We start from the raw sequence: 18,557 nt of genomic DNA on the forward strand, positions 1-18,557 counted from the left end.
GATTGTTCTTCCTGATTGTTTCGCTACTAAAAGCAGCTTTTAAAACTGCTGATTTCGGTTCAAGAAAGTGTCATGGTTACTGTTGTGTGCTAAATGCAGGGAAGAAAACGTATTTATTATTAAACATTATTATTATAACATGTTACTTAACATTTTATTTTTTTTTTCAGAAAATATGTTATTTCCCACAAAGAAGAGGTGCCACTTCGTGTACAGTGGGACATAAGCAACCAGGTAACGGTTTTATTATTGTGCTCTCTTCATGTAAAAATCACATCATTATAAAAATGGAAAATGACATCATTATAAAATGATAGTTCCCACGTTTAACTGATGCAGGTTGTGCCTGCACAGGTTAGATGAAAAGGTGAATTGTATCAACGAATCGTCTCAAAACGAAACAAAACCCATCAGTAGGCGGTTACCAACTAGTGGCTTCCCTGCCTTGTTTGAATTACACCCACAATTTCCAAAGTACGGACTCCGAAGGATCTGCCATCAAATGCGTTCAGGCAACACGACACTGAGAGCTGGTGCCTCAGTGATTTGAGGGGAACGACATGCTCTCCAGCTTGCATTTTTATGACACAACAACAAAGTCTTAGGCGTTGTAAAGTTTTTGACCATAAGAGAGAAAGAGAAATACAAGTTTACGGATTACACGTTGATTCCAAGTCGTATTGAAAAGTAACGTTGTCTTTGCTCAGGACACCAATTAATATGGCACTAATTTGCGCAGCATGCAGGCCTCATGTTATTTTGTCTGAATTCTGGATTAAGAGTTGGAGACAGAAATTATGTTACCTATAGCTTAGTTCCAAGCTCAGCATTACCACTTTGGCTCATAGTCAAAGCAGAAACTCTTTGATCCCGTATCTGTGGGTTGAACTCTCAGCTTTTACAAGAATTATGTTTTAGGTAGCCCTGAGTAATGCCAATGTGGAGGCTCTCAACAGTCTGGCGGCCAGAAGTGGTTGGGAGGTCACCAGCGCGGTGGGAAAGGTAGGAGGCATCCAGGTACATGTAGCACCTGCAGTCTGTCACAAATGAAAGTGGTCGTGGTGGTGGTGCTTCTGCTGCTCCTGCTGCTGCTTTTAACAAGGTACAGAAATCTCTCCAGGAAACTATTTCTAAGAGTCAAATGTCTTTCTGGCGCTGTCTCTAGTCCTCCGTGCTGGCGGATTTGGGGTCCTTCCGTGCGCCCCGCACCTTCCTACCTCTGAACTTAGTTCTCATATTCCACTGCTCTTGCCCCGTCAGCCCCAATCCGAACTGGTCTTCAAGCCCCGGGACAAAATGTGTCTGCATGAAGCCACTCCTATCACCCTTGACTGAAGAACTTCCCCCGTAGGAACTCCCTTAGCAATTACTGTTTCAGAATTAATTTGTCAATTAATTATGCACCGTCTTGTGACGTTGCTTCCACAGAGACGCTGAATTGATATCGATGTCTTACATAGTAATTTAACTTTTTACACATGGCCTTCTCCCCTAACTAGATGACGAACTTCTTAAGAAAGAAGCCGTGTCTTGACTTTGTATCTCTCTTAGCACCTTTTACACTGTTTTGCGGTCGTCAGACTTAACATACACATGAATCATTTGGATTCTAATTTTATCCAACTTCAGAGGTCTGTTAGGAGAGCCGTGGAGGCTGATGCCCACACTATCTAGTCTGTAAGGTCGCCACCACAGGTGGCCGCAGGTCCCAGCGGTGCCCACCCCCAGGAGGGGCTCGGTCATGCCAGCTCTGTGCTCACGTTCAGTGTGTACTGCTTTTCATCAGTGAAGCAGCAGCCTCTGCAATGGGGTGACCCCATGTCCTGCTTTTCCTGGGACAGTCCTGGTCGTCCCATCTTAATTAGTGATTGGTCCACCATAATCTGTTGTCTCACCGTAATTACTAATAATGCCTCCATGCCCCAGTCTGGACGATAAATAACGTGGTCACTTACCTTAAAATTGAAACAAACTCTGATACCACTTTACTGATTCTTTTCAACTTTGACCTCTTGCCAGTGTTTTATTCTGGGTTGTTGGCTTTGATCGTGTCTTTGTCTTCACTACTGAATCCTTTCAAGATCTCCCTTTACCCAATTTTCGATCCGCTTCTGTTTCCACGTCTGCCTAATTCAGTTATGCAGAAACATAGGTTTCACGTTACAAAATGATCTTTTTCTCTTTATCCCACATAAAAGATGCTTCAAGACTTTGTTTTCTTTTACTAGTATGACATCTGTTTCTTGCATCATTGCTGGCATCTAAGCAGCATTGGAAAGGGCAAACGTGCGTCTGGAATGAAGGAAGACAGCATGTTTTGTGAAGCTGTATACTATATAAAAACTTCAGTTCTTTGAAAGTTTGGAGCCAAAATAAACCTAAACAAAGAAATGCTGCATTTGTCTGTGTCTAAGGAGAGCCATCAATATTTAATTCTTTATTTTTGTACAGATACTTATTATAAGATATTATATAATTACAGCAACATCTTATGCCATTTCTGTCGAATTTGAAGTCCTCCAGTTCTTTAGATTATGATAAAACTTGGATTTTTTTTTCCTTTCCACACTATCCTCTTCTCTCCTACGTTTTAAAGCTTTTGTATTGTTCTAATTTTATAATACAGCTCTCCCACTTTTTTCTGTCACGTTTTCATCAAATGATTCTTAAACTATCTGTTATGGATCATGCTTATTTCAGGTTTTTAAAATCCATACTTATGTCGGGCAACACTCTCGGGTCCCCTCCCTCCTGGGGAGCTCGTACTATCATTTCGCTATCGCTCAATAGACCTTGTTTTGCTGCCCACCAAAAAAAAAAAGAGAGGAAAAAAAAAAAAAGAAAAATCTATACTTATTGTTAATATAAATTAGTTAAGTGGCAAAAGTCTAAGATTTCTGGTATTTGTAATTGGGCAGTACTTATTCTTTTAATTCCTATTTCATTTCTATGTACAGTGGTGGAATTAATAAGAGTAGTAATACAAGGAGCAAAAGTAATACAAGGAGCACCGTCACCCTAAAGGAACTTGTAGACTGTTTCGGCAACATCACACACACATGTGAAACAGCGGAAGAATGATTCTCAGGTAGTTTATGAACAAGTGAGTGATTGTAGTGTTTAAATCATCAAGGTCAGCTCTTAGGCAGTTCAAAGCAAGCAAGACAGTTCTTTAGAGAGAACTTTGGAGAGGGGGTGATACTTTTCTCCTCGCAGATAGCTTAGGTAGATGCTGGAGGGTGAAAGCGGCTGTCCCGGCAGTGAGTAGCTCCAGCCAAATCCTCAGGGTGAGACCCAGCACGGGTAGGAGACTGACATGACAGAGCAATGATGATGAAAGCAGAACGGCAAGGACTACTTGAAAACCTTTCCATGGAACGAAACTCAGCGCAGGACACAGACCAGAGGGCGCTGTTCTCACTGAAGCTGGGGAGGGGCTGGTCCCAGAGCTCCACCTGACCAGTTCTCGTCCCCAGCCCCAGGGGTCATTCCAGGCATCTCCAAGGAAGGTTAGCCTCCCCTCCCCACCCAGGCCTCTGTATAAAATGGTTTTGTCCTCCTTCTCATAATGTTGTCACAATGTCAACTGATAGTATAAAACAGTATAAAATTCTACAGTTAGACTCTTTTCTGCTGTTTGTATAAGATATCCAAATCCATTAAACAGAATCTTATTAGAATGAAAAAACAGTATCATTATAAACTGTTAGCAGTTTCAAGCTCACTCACTTTCGGCTTCATTTCCTAGAATAAAATTCGCCAGGCATCAAATAATAAAATGTTTGAGTTGGTTACAGATGGAATTTAACCTGTATTCTTCTGAGCGTGAAAGAGAGCATGTTCTCTTGAAGAGTTGGCCTTGGAGAATTTTTTTCACTAGGCAGAAGCTGGCTTTTCTAAGACACTAGGGTTCAAAGAGACCAGCACCAACCGCCGCTCTTCCTTGCCGGCTTTGTCCGCGTGGGTGTCATTGATTCTCACCACACAGCCTCGGGGAAGGCTTTCTGCTGCCTTCACCTTCTGGGAGAAGGATCCCGATACCACGCACTCATCTGCTAACCTACTCGGCACTGGATAAGTTAGTGAGCTCTGCTAGGGCAGAGGTCAGTGGTGGCTGCTCAGCTTGTGTTGGCTGTGGCTTCAGGATAGGAAGCGGCAGCGTGTGTCTGCCACCAGGCGAGCGGCTTTCCGGGCAAGTGCTGTGATAGATTCCTAGGGCTGCTCTAACAAGACCACAGACCGGGTGGCTTACACCACAGAAAGGTATTGTCTCGCAGTTACGGAAGCTGGACGTCTGAGATCAAGGTGTTGGCCGGGTTGACTGCTTTTGAAGAGTAAGAAAGAATCTGGTCCAGGCCTCTCCTCTTGCTGCTGCTGCTTTGCCGGCAATCTCTGGCAGACCTTGGCTTGTAAAAGTGTCACCTGACTTCTGCCTTTATCTTCATACGATGTTCTCCCAATGTGCATGTCTGCCTCCACATTTTCCCTTTGTGTGAGAACATCTGTCATTATTGGATTAGGGGCCCGTCCTCCTACGGTTTAACCTCATCTCAACTAATTACATCTGCAATGACCGTCTTTCCAAATAAGGTCACATTCTGAAGTACTCAGAGAACTTTAACTGAATTTGAGGAGACACACTTCAACCCTTAGCAAGTGCTCAGCCCAATATTACATCTCTCTCTACCTTGATTCCGTCAGTGTAGACCATGGCTGGCTGCCCCAAGGCCCGAATCTGACAGAAAGTAAGGAATTCACCCTGGCCTCTTGCCCTTGCCTCCTCTGAGACTGCAGAGCCCAAGAAACCTGACTTAGGGCCCCACGGCCTCCAAGTTTTGATTAGGTGACTTGCTTCAGGATTTACACCAGGGAGCCTCCTTTTCCTCCTGCCGTACAGGGGGCAAAGTTGGGCGTGGCTATGCAGGGATGAGTCTCAGCCACCAACTGGAGGCCCATTCGTGGCTTTCTGTTGGATACATGTCCATAGCCCAGGACACGTCCTCCTTTGTGGGCTTAGTTTAAAGGTGGCTTTCATTGGCACAAAGGTCAATTGGGGAGGTAAAATGGTGTAAACAAGTAGCCACTCCTTTTCTTTCTAAGCTGGCTTTAGTCGATTTCTTATTTCTTTATTCCCTTCTTGAAGATGTTTATGTTTAAATAAAGGTTTTCTCCCTCACAGCCTGACTTGTCCATCTGCTTGATTCCTGCAGTGAAGTCTTAACCCTCTGTTTGTTTGTCTTCTCACAGCTTGTTGCCATGGGGATGATTATAAGATGGCACATTTCAACACTAACTTCAAAGCACCCTAAAAGAGATGGAGAAAATGGGCAGGATAGAAACGTGCTCTTAGCTGAGCACGTATCTCTGATTATTGGTAAAAGTGCAATAGCAGGAGAGTTTGGAGTAACGGAGGATACGTTATCGTTTAAGTATATGTCAAATGGCTCCCCAAGACAGGTGTCCTCTTATCTAAGGAATAACAACATTAGAAACCCAGGAATTGACCTCTCAGGAGGATGGGCCCTTGTGATTCACAAACGAAAGAATGCTTTCTGCTGAAGAAACATGGCACTTCGGCAGCCCTTTTGAAAGGTTGGGTTGGTTCTAGACGTGGTGGCTTGCTTCATGGGGCTCCTTGGGATGCCTTACATCCTAAGAAAGTGTCCAAGGCCTTACATCCTAACAAAGTGTCCAGGGTCTCTGGAGGGAGACAAGACACTGACTTGCCTATCAGTCTAATGCCATTTTCCGTTGTTGCTGGGTAGAGGCAGGGAAATATCACAAAAAGATAAAAAGAGAAAGGCTTACGTTTTTTTATTTTTCAAGAGATAACTGTTGCACAATAATTAACTATCCCAAGTCCCATATTATTTAGAGGATACAGAGGATAACATCCTGGTCCAAGCTCTAGACACCCAAGTGTTTGAAGTGAAATTGTCATTGTCTGGCTTCATTGTTATTCAGGTGCCAAACTGCCTTAGCTAGTACAATCAACCTATGACTCCGTGTGTGGGTTTTAAAGTGAAAACATCCATTTTTGTCTTGTATTTCAATTTTTCTTGTTATTATCTTTTAGATAAAAATATATGCCCTGGAAGAGCATGACATTTTATCTGTTTGGGTTGAAAAGCATGTGGAAAGACCAGCACACGTGACTTATCATCTTTTGTCTGACTTTACCAAGAGACCTTCGTGGGACCCCCATTACGTGTAAGAATACATTTGAAGTATTTTCTTGAATAACGTCATGTAAATGACATCAAGTAAAGTGTGGCCTCCATATTACAGTCCATCTCCATTGCCCAACATACGACCCATTGTTTATTAATTAAAGAGTATGTTTTAAAACTTGCTCTGCACTAAAAACTGCGTCAAGTGCTATTGAGAGGCACAAAACAAAAATTATTTTAATAATTTACTTATTATTTCTATTGAGTTGACATGCTCTACCCGCATCAGTTGTAATCCTATCAACAACTCCACACTTGGTGTATTGTTCCCACTTAGCAAGAGAGGGAGGTTCTGAGACTTGACAAGATTGCTTTCCTAAGCAACCGAACATGAATTGGAACCCAGATCCTTCAGGCTCTGAATTCCACACCCTTGTACTTTATTTTTGTTTTTAAGATTTTATTTATTTATTTGAGACAGAGATAGCAACAGAGAGCAGGAGCAGGGAGGAGAGGGAGAAGCAGGCTCCCCGCTGAACAGGGAGCCCGACAAGGAGGAGCTCGATCCCAGAACCCTGGGATCGTGACCTGAGCTGAAGGCAGCCACTTAACCAACTGAGCCACCCGGGCGCCCCATCCTTGTACTTCAAAACACAGTTTCATTGCTCTTGAGGAAGTGTTTAATTGTCCTTCCCATTTCCCACTCTTGATGTCTAATGAGCGGTTCCTCCTTTTTCTGTGAAGTAGCATTCCCTGGTGAGAAGCTGAGGGGCAGCTGTGTGAGTACTGAAGTCAAAGGCATTACTCCCTGCCTTTCCTGTCTGATCAGGGCCCACTCCTGTCAGCCTATGTCTCTTCCTGCTGTTACTTCCTGTCTCCTGCATTCCCAACCCAATCTCTGCCACTCTCGCTTCTTTCCTGGAATACAAGGCTGTACACCTTGTCACCTGCACTGACAGGGTCTGATTGCGCTCGGGCCATGCCCCCTCTTCCGAAGAGTCCCAGTTCTGGGGCTGCAGCACCTGGGTCCTCACTGGCATCATGGTGAAAGAAAGGGATCAGTGAGATGGGCTTCCTATTACATTAAACATTACCATTCACTTCCTGATCTTGATGAAGTGGAAGCTCATCTTTAAAATGGCTAAACTTGATGATGATTAACACCCTGTAATAGACAATTTAATACCACTAAAGTTTAACACCTCTGGGGTCATGTGTTACATTTGCATAGATGCCAGAATAATACATCATGGTTACTGCTATCATAATAAAACACTCTGAAAGAAGAGGAAATACTTCACAGTTTTCTTGCATCAATATTTGTAGATACTCTATAAGTACAAAGCTTTTGGCAAGAACAATGGCTAAACTTTGGTGTTAGTTCATTTCAAACGTTTCTCGCACTGTTTTCTATGTTACCTGACTTTTCAGCCAAACTGAACTTGAACGAATGGAGGAAGCAGTGAATGAATTCTAATACAACTTACTTGTCTTGTGTACCTGCCTTGATTCAGGTATTATGCCAGGTGTTTTCATTTACTCCTCACAATAACCCCCTAGGTATTATCATCTACATTTTACAAATGAAAAGAAGTGACTTGCCTAACATAACGTAGATAATGCAGTGTACATTTGGGATTCAGACAAGTTGTTTGACTTTGAACTTGGTGCTCTTTCAAGGATACCATATTCTTTTATCTAAGAGTCCTTCTTCAGTGACTGTCCATATAATTCAGTAGTCTTCAGATATTATTACCTGATCCTAGAGAGAAATAATTTTGTGGAAAACAACTATAAATGCCTTTCTCTGAAGCTCTGAGGGCAGTGACGTTGGCATCATACGGCCACCATTCTCTCCATCACATGCATAATTATTCCTGCTGACCAAACAGCTTTGTAAAGACAGACGTTGAGAAATAATGCTGGCTTTGGCAGGATGGTTATGTGAACAGAAGAGTGAATGGAGGCATCAGTAATGGGGTTCTGCAAACAAACAGAAGAAGTGAATGCCTTATTCAAGCAGGTAGAAAAGTGTAGCCTTTCTTTCATGTTATATTTACACAGGTCCTGTGAAGTCATAGACTGGGTGAGTGAAGCCGATCAGATATATTACATCACTTGTCCTGTGGTGAATGGTGACAAACCCAAAGACTTGGTAGTACTTGTATCACGAAGAAGGCCTCTCAAAGATGGGTGAGTATATGCAATTCAAGTGTTAGAGTAATGTTTTGTAGAAGAGAGTAGAATGGAAAAATTGATATGAAAATAAGGAAGGCAATATTGGCCTTTCTGGTCTTGAATGGTGTTCATCTGAATTTTTTCTAGATGGAGCATTAGTTATTTTAAAAAGTTATCTATTAAATGCCACCTGTGTGCAAAGCACTGTGCACGATTCCTGAAACAGTTCCTTTTCCTTTTGCTGTATGCACACGTAACACTGATAGTTAGCAAACCTTTAGAATATTCCATCATCAGTAAAAATGCAGTGACTGCCAAATAAAACATTAGGAATAGGTTTAGAATTTACAAAGACTCAATTATGCTAGACATCCAAGATGTCTGGCTGCCAGCTAGGGTTGTTGACTAGAGTGCTTGTCCATGACTTCTCTGTAGGCACTGGTCTTCTCGGAGCACAGTGTCTATGTTCTAAGGGGAAGTGTCCTAAGTATTCAAAGAAATAAGAAGTAGAAACTTCTAGGACATTTAAGGGCTACATCTGGAACTGGCCAGCATCATTTCCAATGTCAGTGGTGACCTATGGAAATAAATCACTCACATGTGTGAATATGAATGTACATGGATGTTCAGTGTAATATCAGTTATTATGGCAAAAGATAGAGAAATAAACTGAAGGTCTGTCTTATAAATCACGGTAGAGCCATACTGCAGAGGACGGTGTCATCATTAAAAAGGATGAAGTAGCTATAGAGGCACCGATACAGAAATACCTCCAAAGATTTATTGGTAGGTGAAAAATCAAATTATAGACCAATATTTATAAAATGATTGTATTTATGCAAAAATCTGTATATGCATTTGCTTACATCAACGTTATATATTTATAAAAAGGTCTGGAGGGATACACAGCAAAATATTAGCAGTGGTCCTTACAACCCGTCAGAGCATAACAAAGCATGCGTAGAACTTGACTCCAGTTTTGTGGAGTTATGCAAAGTGTAAGTAATTCTTAGGCAGAAAACACCTGTGGCCCTTATTACCCTTCCCTACACTTGTATGTGGCCATGGAGAACATATTCTAATGCGGAACCCTCATCTAAAAGAGGGGTCTCCATAGTTTCACTTCTACTTATATAAATAAGTTGAATCAAACTTCAGGAATTTATATCTGACAACTGTTCTTCATTTCTCACACTGATTTCTCAGTGGCACTTACACGGTGGCAATGAAATCGGTTATTGTCCCGTCAGTCCCACCTTCTCCACAGTACATCAGAAGTGAAATCATCTGTGCTGGATTTCTCATCCATGCTATTGACAGCAGTTCCTGTACCGTAAGTTTGATGAAACATCTGCACATTAATTTGCTCCTACAGATACAGAGAAATCTTTTACCCACATTTCCTAATTAACTGTAATTCTGTAATGTGTGTCCTCATCCGGTGAATCCTAAGGTCATCCTTTTAGTTCCATTCCAGAACATCCCCAGAAGATTAGTGTCATAGCTTCCCCTATACCAACAAGATTCAGATCCCTGCTTGAAAAAGCTCTCAGGGCGCCTGGGTGACTCATTCGGTTAAGTGTCTGCCTTCCACTCAGGTCACGATCCCAGAGTCCTGGGAAAGAGTCCCGCATCAGGCTCCTCGTTCAGCAGAGAGTCTGCTTTTCCTTCTGCCTCTGCCTGCCACTCCCCCTGCTTGTGCACTCTCTCTTCCTGTCAAATAAATAAATAAAATCTTTAAAAAAATTTTTTTAAAAAGCTCTAAGTCAATGAACAATTGAAATAATGGTTTTTCTTTTTGAAACAGGTATCCTACTTCAACCAGATTTCCGCTAGCATCTCTCCTTACTTTGCTGGATATCTTGGTGGTTGGTCAAAATCCATCGAAGAGACAGCAGCCTCTTGTATACAGTTCCTAGAGAACGCTACTGATGATGGGTTGATAAACATATTTTAAATAGTAAACTTTCAATTACCTGTGATTTTATTTCCCATGTTTAATTCCAAGTACCCTTAGCCCTGACACTTGGCAAGCTTTTGGGCCACAAAATAATTTAATATTGGCCGAAGCAAAATGCAGTTGGGAAGGGGTTAAAAAATAAAAGTAATCTCAGGTCAAATACCAGCGATTTGGATCGTATTATTGAAAGAGCTTTAACACTGGTTTAGATCACGTGTGGCTCTCCTCCCTTCCCAGGGCACAGGCAGTAGAAATGGCTCATATGCCATTTTGTATCAACCATAAAATGGTACAAATACAGTTTAAAATGATCATAAGCATTTTTGGGTTATAGAGATGAAACGTGTTCTGTTTAAAATTTTATAAAAGTTTATAAAATCAAAAATGGTAGGTTGACTGGTTGATTAATAGTGTGGGATTATTCCATACATGGCAGATACCTGTATGTCAGGAGCATCTGACAAGATGTATTACATGTTTTAGAGCTTTAAATTAGGAAGACATTAAAGCATAATGGAATCCAATCAATTTTAGTAATAGGAACTACTTTACTAGTGTCATTTCACATATATTCAAGGTGGCTGGCCAATTTAGTATCTATTGCTACATATACACACAAAAAGTACCTGCAAAATGTGGTATCACAGAGAAAGAGAATATTAACTGAGCTCTTCTTTCATAACCATTTCATAGCACTTTATTCCCCAGACTTCAACATTCATTATTCTACTCTGTGATTTGTCTTAACTCATAAGACAAACCAGCATATGTCAAGTTGGCCTCCTCTATAGGACAATATTTAAAAGTTGAAGGACTTCTCCATTAGAGTTTAGAGCACTTGAGAGGTTAGGCACATCCTGCCTCAGTAGGTCAAATCTCTACCTCTGCTTCCCCTGCCTACCCCTCCCCCAGCCCATCCACTCAGCCAGCCTAGGTCTGGCTGTTATTTTTATTCTGGCAGCAGGCTTTCATTTACATGAACTTCAGACTGTGCTCCAATTTTATGGATTAACACTGATATACAATAAGAAGAGTGGATATGCAGGTTTAAATGACGAGACATTTCAGAAGTAGAACGGATTTTTAAGGACATTTTTAGATTTTAAAAAAGGTGAAAAAATTAGCAATAAAGGGGTTAGCTTACACTAAAATTTTGTATGGTAAACTTTCAAACTTCTATCAGTGAGACGCTTCTAACTTCTGCCTATCGTGGGTCTTTGAATATAGATTTTTTTTGAAAATTACTGCAGTAATGACTTGAGGTATTGGTGGAACATCCAATGAGGAACTGAAACCAGGGATATTAGGGCAGATGGATTTAGGACTCAGCCATGGAGAAGTGAAAGAGAAGCTTGTAAGAAGTGGCATTTCCAGAGGACTAAAGGAAGAATGTTAATGGCTAAGTCCTAGGGGATTCAACAGAATACTTTTAAAATGTAATCAAATATCTGATATTATTTTTCTGCTATCCTGATATCTCTGATATGCATCCCCCCCCCCAGGTCTGCTCTCCATCCTAAAGCTGCATTAGAATGCGTGTGGCCTTGTCTGTCTTCATCACGGCCACAATCCCAAGTGCCTAAGAGTACCAGGAACATAGCAGGTACCGGAGAAATATATAGTGCATAAATAAATTTAATGTTTGCCTTCCTCACTTGAGGAAGCTTTCAGCTCTCCAGAGTCTTTGGCACCTGACAGGACAGGTGAAATAAATCTGGGTGTGTTTGGACTAAAGGCCTAAGGCAGCACTGCTGTCCTTTTCCAGCTGCACTCCTTACTTTAAGTTCTGGGATGCTGAGCTGTATTCTGTCATGTTTTCCTCTCGTACCAAAAATGAAAGAACAGCTCCTATTAAGACTAGAACTGTTGAGCTATGCAGACATTAAAACAGAGAAAAGTGTTTCTTTTCTTATTTGGTAAATATTTTGCTTTTGAAGCATCAATGACTAATCACAGCTGTTTCCTTTAGTTACAAATGTATCCAATCAGGTAAAATTCCAAATGAAACACACAATCCACTGGAGTCATTCCATTAAACAGTACAATGGGAGCCCTAAGCCTTGTGAAATATATGTATTAAGTATGCATGTATTCATCAAATCAAAGAAGCTAATGGGTCTCTGATTAGTGTTCTCACTCTATTATGGTGATACTTGCATCTCACCTGGACGCATCTAAAACGTGAACAAAATGCTATTAAGTGTAATATACAATCTGTTAAGTGACATTATTCTGGTTGAATACCCAACTAAATTTTGGCTAGAATTTCACTCTTGAAAATCAAGAACAAAGAAAGAGCTGCTGTTAAGGTATTCTTCTATTTTACCTCAATAATTCATACTTCTTTATGTCAAAACTGAAACAAGTATTAACCAAAATTAATCCCATCTAGAATTCACAAGAGATGGTGTTTCCAAAGGGTTTGTACATGGACGTAAACAGACAATGGCTAGTACAACCCAGAATTAGGTATTCAGAAAAATAAGTAAATAGCAAATGAATTATTAAATATTTAAAAAATACAGATTTTGTGGCAACTTATAAATTCCTAAGAATAAATTGATATTTTGAACCAAGAGAACAATATAACCCAAAATTCAATTCCAAATGCAAAGCAGTTATACTTTGTTTAGGGGTGGTTCACATTACTGCATAGTTTTTAAGAAAAAGATGATTGTTACAATGAAGCATATAATCACTTGGTTATACCAAAGTAGTATCTGTTAAAAATGTTCTTTTAGAGAATCAAATTTAAACATCTTATACTTTTCTTCAGTGATTTTCTCCAGTGGTAGAAGCACACTTTAGTATGGTGACTAACATAACATTTAAAAACAAAAAAAACCACACACTTAAATGGACAGCACTCAGGCAACTATGAGACCATACCCAGATCATACTGGTATCTACAACACAGGTCTCCAAGGGAGCCCAGCTCCGATTTGTGAAGTAGGCCCAGTTCATAATGTTTAACAATGAGGTGGTAATTAATGATAGTACTAATTGTTATCAAAAATTAACAACTTTAGGTAAATTTGTCTTGGGTTTCTGTGGTTTAGGCACATCCAAAATTTCTTCATAGTCTGCGCTCATTCCCTTTGCCCAGCGACCAACTGTGACCATTCGATCTGTCAAGGAATGGAAGTTAGAATGTAAGAAAAATGGTAATCAAATACATCCCCATAGATTGGTACTGGCTTAGGAAAGGAACTAGTTTTGAGAGGCATAATCACAAAGAGGGAAGACTCCATCACTAAAGGAGAGTGAGCAATTCTGTAATTGATTATAACCCTTGATTTCAGAGTACCACAGGCAATTTCTCATCCCAATTAGGGAAATGCAGCAACTGCTTTGCAATGCACAAATTGATGAGAAAGCTCTTTCATTCTTTCCCAGAGTTCATCATTATAGAGTCAATGAATTCCAAGGATCTGTAAACAGTATGACTTATGAAGCATCAGTTTTAAATGCACAAGATTCCACCTGTGAAATTATACAACATCTGCTTGTCAGTCTTGTCATTCGGGAAGTGGCAATCCTCCCAGGAGGGAGAATTCAAATTCCACTTCCATCATTTCAGTCTCACTGCCTACAATGTAGTAAAGACGGTCTTCTTCTAGACAAGACCATAAACAAGAACTCCGGTTTTTCAAAGGGAAAGGTTCGGGTACTAAGTAAGAATGGGCAGACTTCTTTGTGTAGTACTGTGACTATTTGAGATAAAAAGAAATGTGCTTTTTCCCTAAGCAGCACTACTTCTACCCTCCTGTCTTTCTTTCACTCAAGATTATCATCATTCCAATCCAGGTAAACTAATATAATAATGGTCTCCACTTCCCTCACATAGGTACAGTGAACATTTCTGAAGTTTTTGATGACCGACGGTAGTATTTCATTAGGAAGAAAATAACTGGCCAGATGATGTGTAGCTAACACAATTTTAGTATTTTCGTCAGTTTTTGCAACCAGCTCTGAATCCTTCAGGTCTAGATAAAGCAAACCGTATGTGCGAATGCTCAATCATAAAAACAGTTATTTTCATATTTCTTATTTTCTCTGAGTGAATTAGTATTTTTCTGTTAGGAACAGAATTGGCTCTATGATTAAATTCATTAGTTGGCAAATATGAATGTGTCTGAATAAGATGCTTTATAAAATCAGGGTCCTCTAGGGCTGAGCGGTCAGCTCTCCCCGCCCGAGAGTACCAGCTCCTAATGCTCGGTTACTACTGCACGTACTCCCGACAGAGAATGATTCAGTTGTCACTGCGGTAGGAAAGCAGGCTGCCTTAAAATCGTGGTACCTCAGTGAGTTAGTACTAACAAAATTCAGCAAAAACAGAATACTAATCTCAGGCCTTCTAAATGGAGGTCCAGAGATCTTACCTGAATTCTGACTCTCAGGGCAATCCTTCTTAAAATGTTCCACGGAGCCACAGAGTCTGCAGCAACCACCTATTAAAAGAACAAAGTCACTGAAAACCTCTCATACTTATTGTAATGTCTCTGTAATGTCTCAAAGCACTTTTCATATCTGACTTGTCCTCACAGCCTTGTCAGGTGCAGGAGGGAGGTGGAAACAGGAACAGAGGTGGTTGCCACCATTCCTATTAGTAAGTCCACTCTCCATTCCCTTTGATCTCACAGAGCACTAAACTACCTATCCACCATTTCTTGTAGCTGGCCATCTGGGGAGAAGAGGGAAAGAGAGGAGAGCTATAACGGAAGAAGGTACTTGTGCTCTGGGTATCCAAGAGCCATTGCACAGAAGACCTTAGCCGTGCTTACACAGGCAAAGATTTGTGAACTGTTGAACCTGTAAGCAAAAGTGGTGTCCACATGCATTTTTTGAGGAGGATGTCCGTAGTTCTCAAATGATCAACGACCCCAGAAAAGATTAGGAGCTGCTGCTCCATTGCTCATCTGTCCAGTCAGACGGGGGGTGAGCAGTGACAAAAGGAAAGAAACTCACTTTTGTTTTAGTGCCTTCTATCTGCCAGGCACCCAACCCTAATAAAAATGCCTGTCTGCCTACTTTAAGCAACATTCCAGGACTGTGAATTACAACACACGTAGTTTCTAAAATTAGTCTTTCCCTTAATGGTCAAACACCATTACTTAATGGTCAAGCATTATCATGACATGCTCATAATGTGAAGTGACTTACCAGAAAAATGACCCTACAGGATGTAAACCTGGTTGAATTCTCACTTTTTTTTTTTTTTTAAAGATTTTATTTATTTATTTGACAGAGATAGAGACAGCCAGCGAGAGAGGGAACACAAGCAGGGGGAGTGGGAGAGAAAGAAGCAGGCTCATAGGGGAGGAGCCTGATGTGGGGCTCGATCCCGGAACGCCGGGATCACACCCTGAGCCGAAGGCAGACGCTTAACCGCTGTGCCACCCAGGCGCCCCTGAATTCTCACTTCTATGTGATCTCTTTGCTGCACTTTTTAAAAGTATCTAGTTATTTTTATAACCATCCAAAGCCATCTTTGTCCATTAGTCATGTCATCTGACCTATGTCATTAAGTTCAAAACTGAAAGGCACCTTTGGGCATTTTCCAGGGCCAGCTTCTTTACTGTTGTGGATTCTACAGTGACATAGGAGAGGTGCTCTGAACACTGTATTTCAATTCTCAAAGCTCTTCAAGGTGGATACCATAATTCATCAAATCTAAGACACCATTGCTTATAAGATGTATCATTATTTTTCATACCTCTCAGAAAAAAAAAACCAAACCCTGCCAATTATGTGGCACTCGCCAGTGGTAAGATACCTTTTGAGTTCAGAGGCATTAAAATGTGAAAAAATGTACATCTTAGAATCAAGGAAATATGGAAATATAGTTTTTCATCTCTGTTTAACAGGTGAGGAAACTGAGCTGAGAGAAATTAAATAACTCAGCCAGAGTCCCACAACTAGTGAGTGGTGGTACTGGAGCTACAACCAGTCAGCTTGATTCTGAAAGCTATGCCTTTTCACTGGACTTCTGCCATGGAACCCAGGACATGACACACAAGAGGTGTCTGGAACCTGATGGAACCAGCTATCACATAAGCACCTTACTCACAGAAACCACAAATTTCCTCCTTAAAGCTTTAGACATCACAGACTTTATTTAAGGAGCTTAAGACGTTAGTTGAGCTAAAGACAAGAAAGTTACATGATCCCATCCTAGACAATTAACCAAGGAATTCAGAAACAAAGATTACTACACATATTGAAGCGTGTGTACCAGCCTGCCTATCCAAAATGGTATGCTAGCCTGTGATTAAATTCACCACACTATTTTTAAAATCTTATATTAGCTTGAGATAGAACCCCTTTGCTTCTGTTGTTTTTAAAAGTAGATATTTATAGCATACTGTCACAAATGGTGCTGAAATAAGCACAAAGCTTGAAATATACACTTCAGTTTTTTCTGACTTGATTAATATATTGTCACATTACACATAAAGGCCAGTACATAGAGTTTGATAAAAATTGAAATTGTTATGTTTTTTTATTCAAGAATTTATTCAAGAGATGATTAAAAGTCTAAATTAAATCACAACCCTGCATGATAACTCACCTTTTTTGACATATAAGGGTAACAGTACTCACCATCAGCATAGAGTCCTTTGGGATTATCAGGACAAGATCTGGACAGATGCCCCATTTCCCCACAAACAAAACATTTTGCAAAAGGAAATTCACCTGTAAGGATCAACAGTTCCTGTTAAGTTGGCTAAGTATAGAACAAGTCATATAATTCATATCATTTTAAATACTCTGGGGGAAGAAAATGCTTATTTTTTATGCAACTTGAAATTTAATCTCGATTTCAAAATATTAAGTGGCATGCTCATGACAAATACTGTCCAAAAAAACCCCACTTCCGACATTAACCAAATCAAAAACCAGTAGAAAGAAAACATACCAAGAGCTGGGTCTACTTTGGCTCTGCACTTAGTTATTTCATGCTCTGTGGACCCACACCGATAACATATTCCAGTGCCCATATCTTGATTCTCAAGGGCAGCCGGGCAATCTGCAATCCCATGGCCAGGTTTTCTACAATGGAAACATACCTGGGAAAACAAAATGTGAGTTTCCAAATTACAAAACTACATTGGCTTTATTCTTGTTATCAAAAATAGCTTTAAAACGTCTCTCATTTGTTATCTAGCTCTTTTTTTTAAAAAATCTCAATATTTTACCTGTAGAAAAAAATTGTTTTATACATTCCTAAACAATAAAAAATGTCATTTCCATCAGATGGTCTCAGGCTTTTGAAAACCCTCAATCCATAAATCCATCAATCTCTGACATAGTTAAAAATGGTTTCATAGAAATTGCTTAAATGAATTAAGCAAATATGGACTATTTATTTCATTAATGGAGATGTCTCCACTAGAAAAACTGAGTTTTCCATAGAAAAGGGAAAATGACCAAAAATTATCAGTCATAATTAATACTAGTGCTTACAAAGTTCATATAATTGAATAAATTTGAGTCAAATGATCCATTTAAATTATGATTCAAATCATATTTCATAGCAAAAATATCTCTTACAGTTTTTGTCTTTAATACATATTCCTTAATATTCGGAATTAGGTGTTTCATTTTTAGAATATGTACACATTTTATTATTTTTTTAAATTATGTTAGTCACCATACAGTACATCATTAGTTTTTGATGTAGTGTTCCATGTACACAACACATTTTAAAGGAATAATTCTAAGATGAATTATTTGGCACCAACATAACACTAAACAATGATTTGGTTGCTTTACATACTACCTGGCAATTTGGAGAATAGCTATCGATGCAATGAATGAGAACAGTAATCATAAACATGGTGGATACTCAAAGATATTTAAGCTATTTTATTTAAACTGAAAAAAAGGTATATATATTTCTTGGATAACAAATAGTTCATTTTCTTCAAAAATTTTTTTGAAAATATTTTTTTTTTCAAAACAAGCACGGGATTTTTAAAAAGCAAACTAAACAGACAAAACATACAATATTTTGCAACTGTGTCCTCACTTTCATTTTCCCCTGTTTCATAACATAATGGAAAAGAATGAGTCCCTTTAATCTTCATTATCTTTTACATTTAGAATGAGCTGGTCCAAACAAAGAAAATGTAGTTATTACACAAGTTCAGGAAAAGCTACGGCTAAAAACTGGATCACCTTAATAAGAAGACTTGAAGTCCTGGTGACTTGGATGGTCTCCAGTAACCTGACAGTTCAGATTT

General features: G+C 39.8%; 2 protein-coding genes across 3 annotated transcripts in view; one reads left to right on the forward strand and one right to left on the reverse strand.

Moving 5' to 3' along the window:
• Positions 1 to 12,884, forward strand: part of ACOT12 (acyl-CoA thioesterase 12) — a 46,315-nt gene extending 33,431 nt beyond the window's left edge. The window contains exons 10-14 of the mRNA XM_040621961.1: positions 171 to 234; positions 6,077 to 6,210; positions 8,235 to 8,363; positions 9,555 to 9,681; positions 10,156 to 12,884. Of these exons, the coding sequence (XP_040477895.1) occupies positions 171 to 234; positions 6,077 to 6,210; positions 8,235 to 8,363; positions 9,555 to 9,681; positions 10,156 to 10,305 (604 nt within the window). The 3' untranslated portion in view covers positions 10,306 to 12,884. The remainder of the gene's footprint in view (positions 1 to 170; positions 235 to 6,076; positions 6,211 to 8,234; positions 8,364 to 9,554; positions 9,682 to 10,155) is intronic.
• Positions 12,608 to 18,557, reverse strand: part of ZCCHC9 (zinc finger CCHC-type containing 9) — a 9,219-nt gene continuing 3,269 nt past the window's right edge. For both annotated transcript variants that reach the window (XM_008711039.2, XM_008711038.2), the window contains exons 3-6: positions 17,231 to 17,381; positions 16,915 to 17,007; positions 14,694 to 14,762; positions 12,608 to 13,436 (exon numbers count right to left, since the gene is read on the reverse strand). In XM_008711039.2, the coding sequence (XP_008709261.1) occupies positions 13,318 to 13,436; positions 14,694 to 14,762; positions 16,915 to 17,007; positions 17,231 to 17,381 (432 nt within the window). In that variant the 3' untranslated portion in view covers positions 12,608 to 13,317. The remainder of the gene's footprint in view (positions 13,437 to 14,693; positions 14,763 to 16,914; positions 17,008 to 17,230; positions 17,382 to 18,557) is intronic.

Source organism: Ursus maritimus, unplaced genomic scaffold, assembly GCF_017311325.1.
Source record: "Ursus maritimus isolate PB19 unplaced genomic scaffold, ASM1731132v1 scaffold_5, whole genome shotgun sequence".
NCBI lineage: Eukaryota > Metazoa > Chordata > Mammalia > Carnivora > Ursidae > Ursus > Ursus maritimus.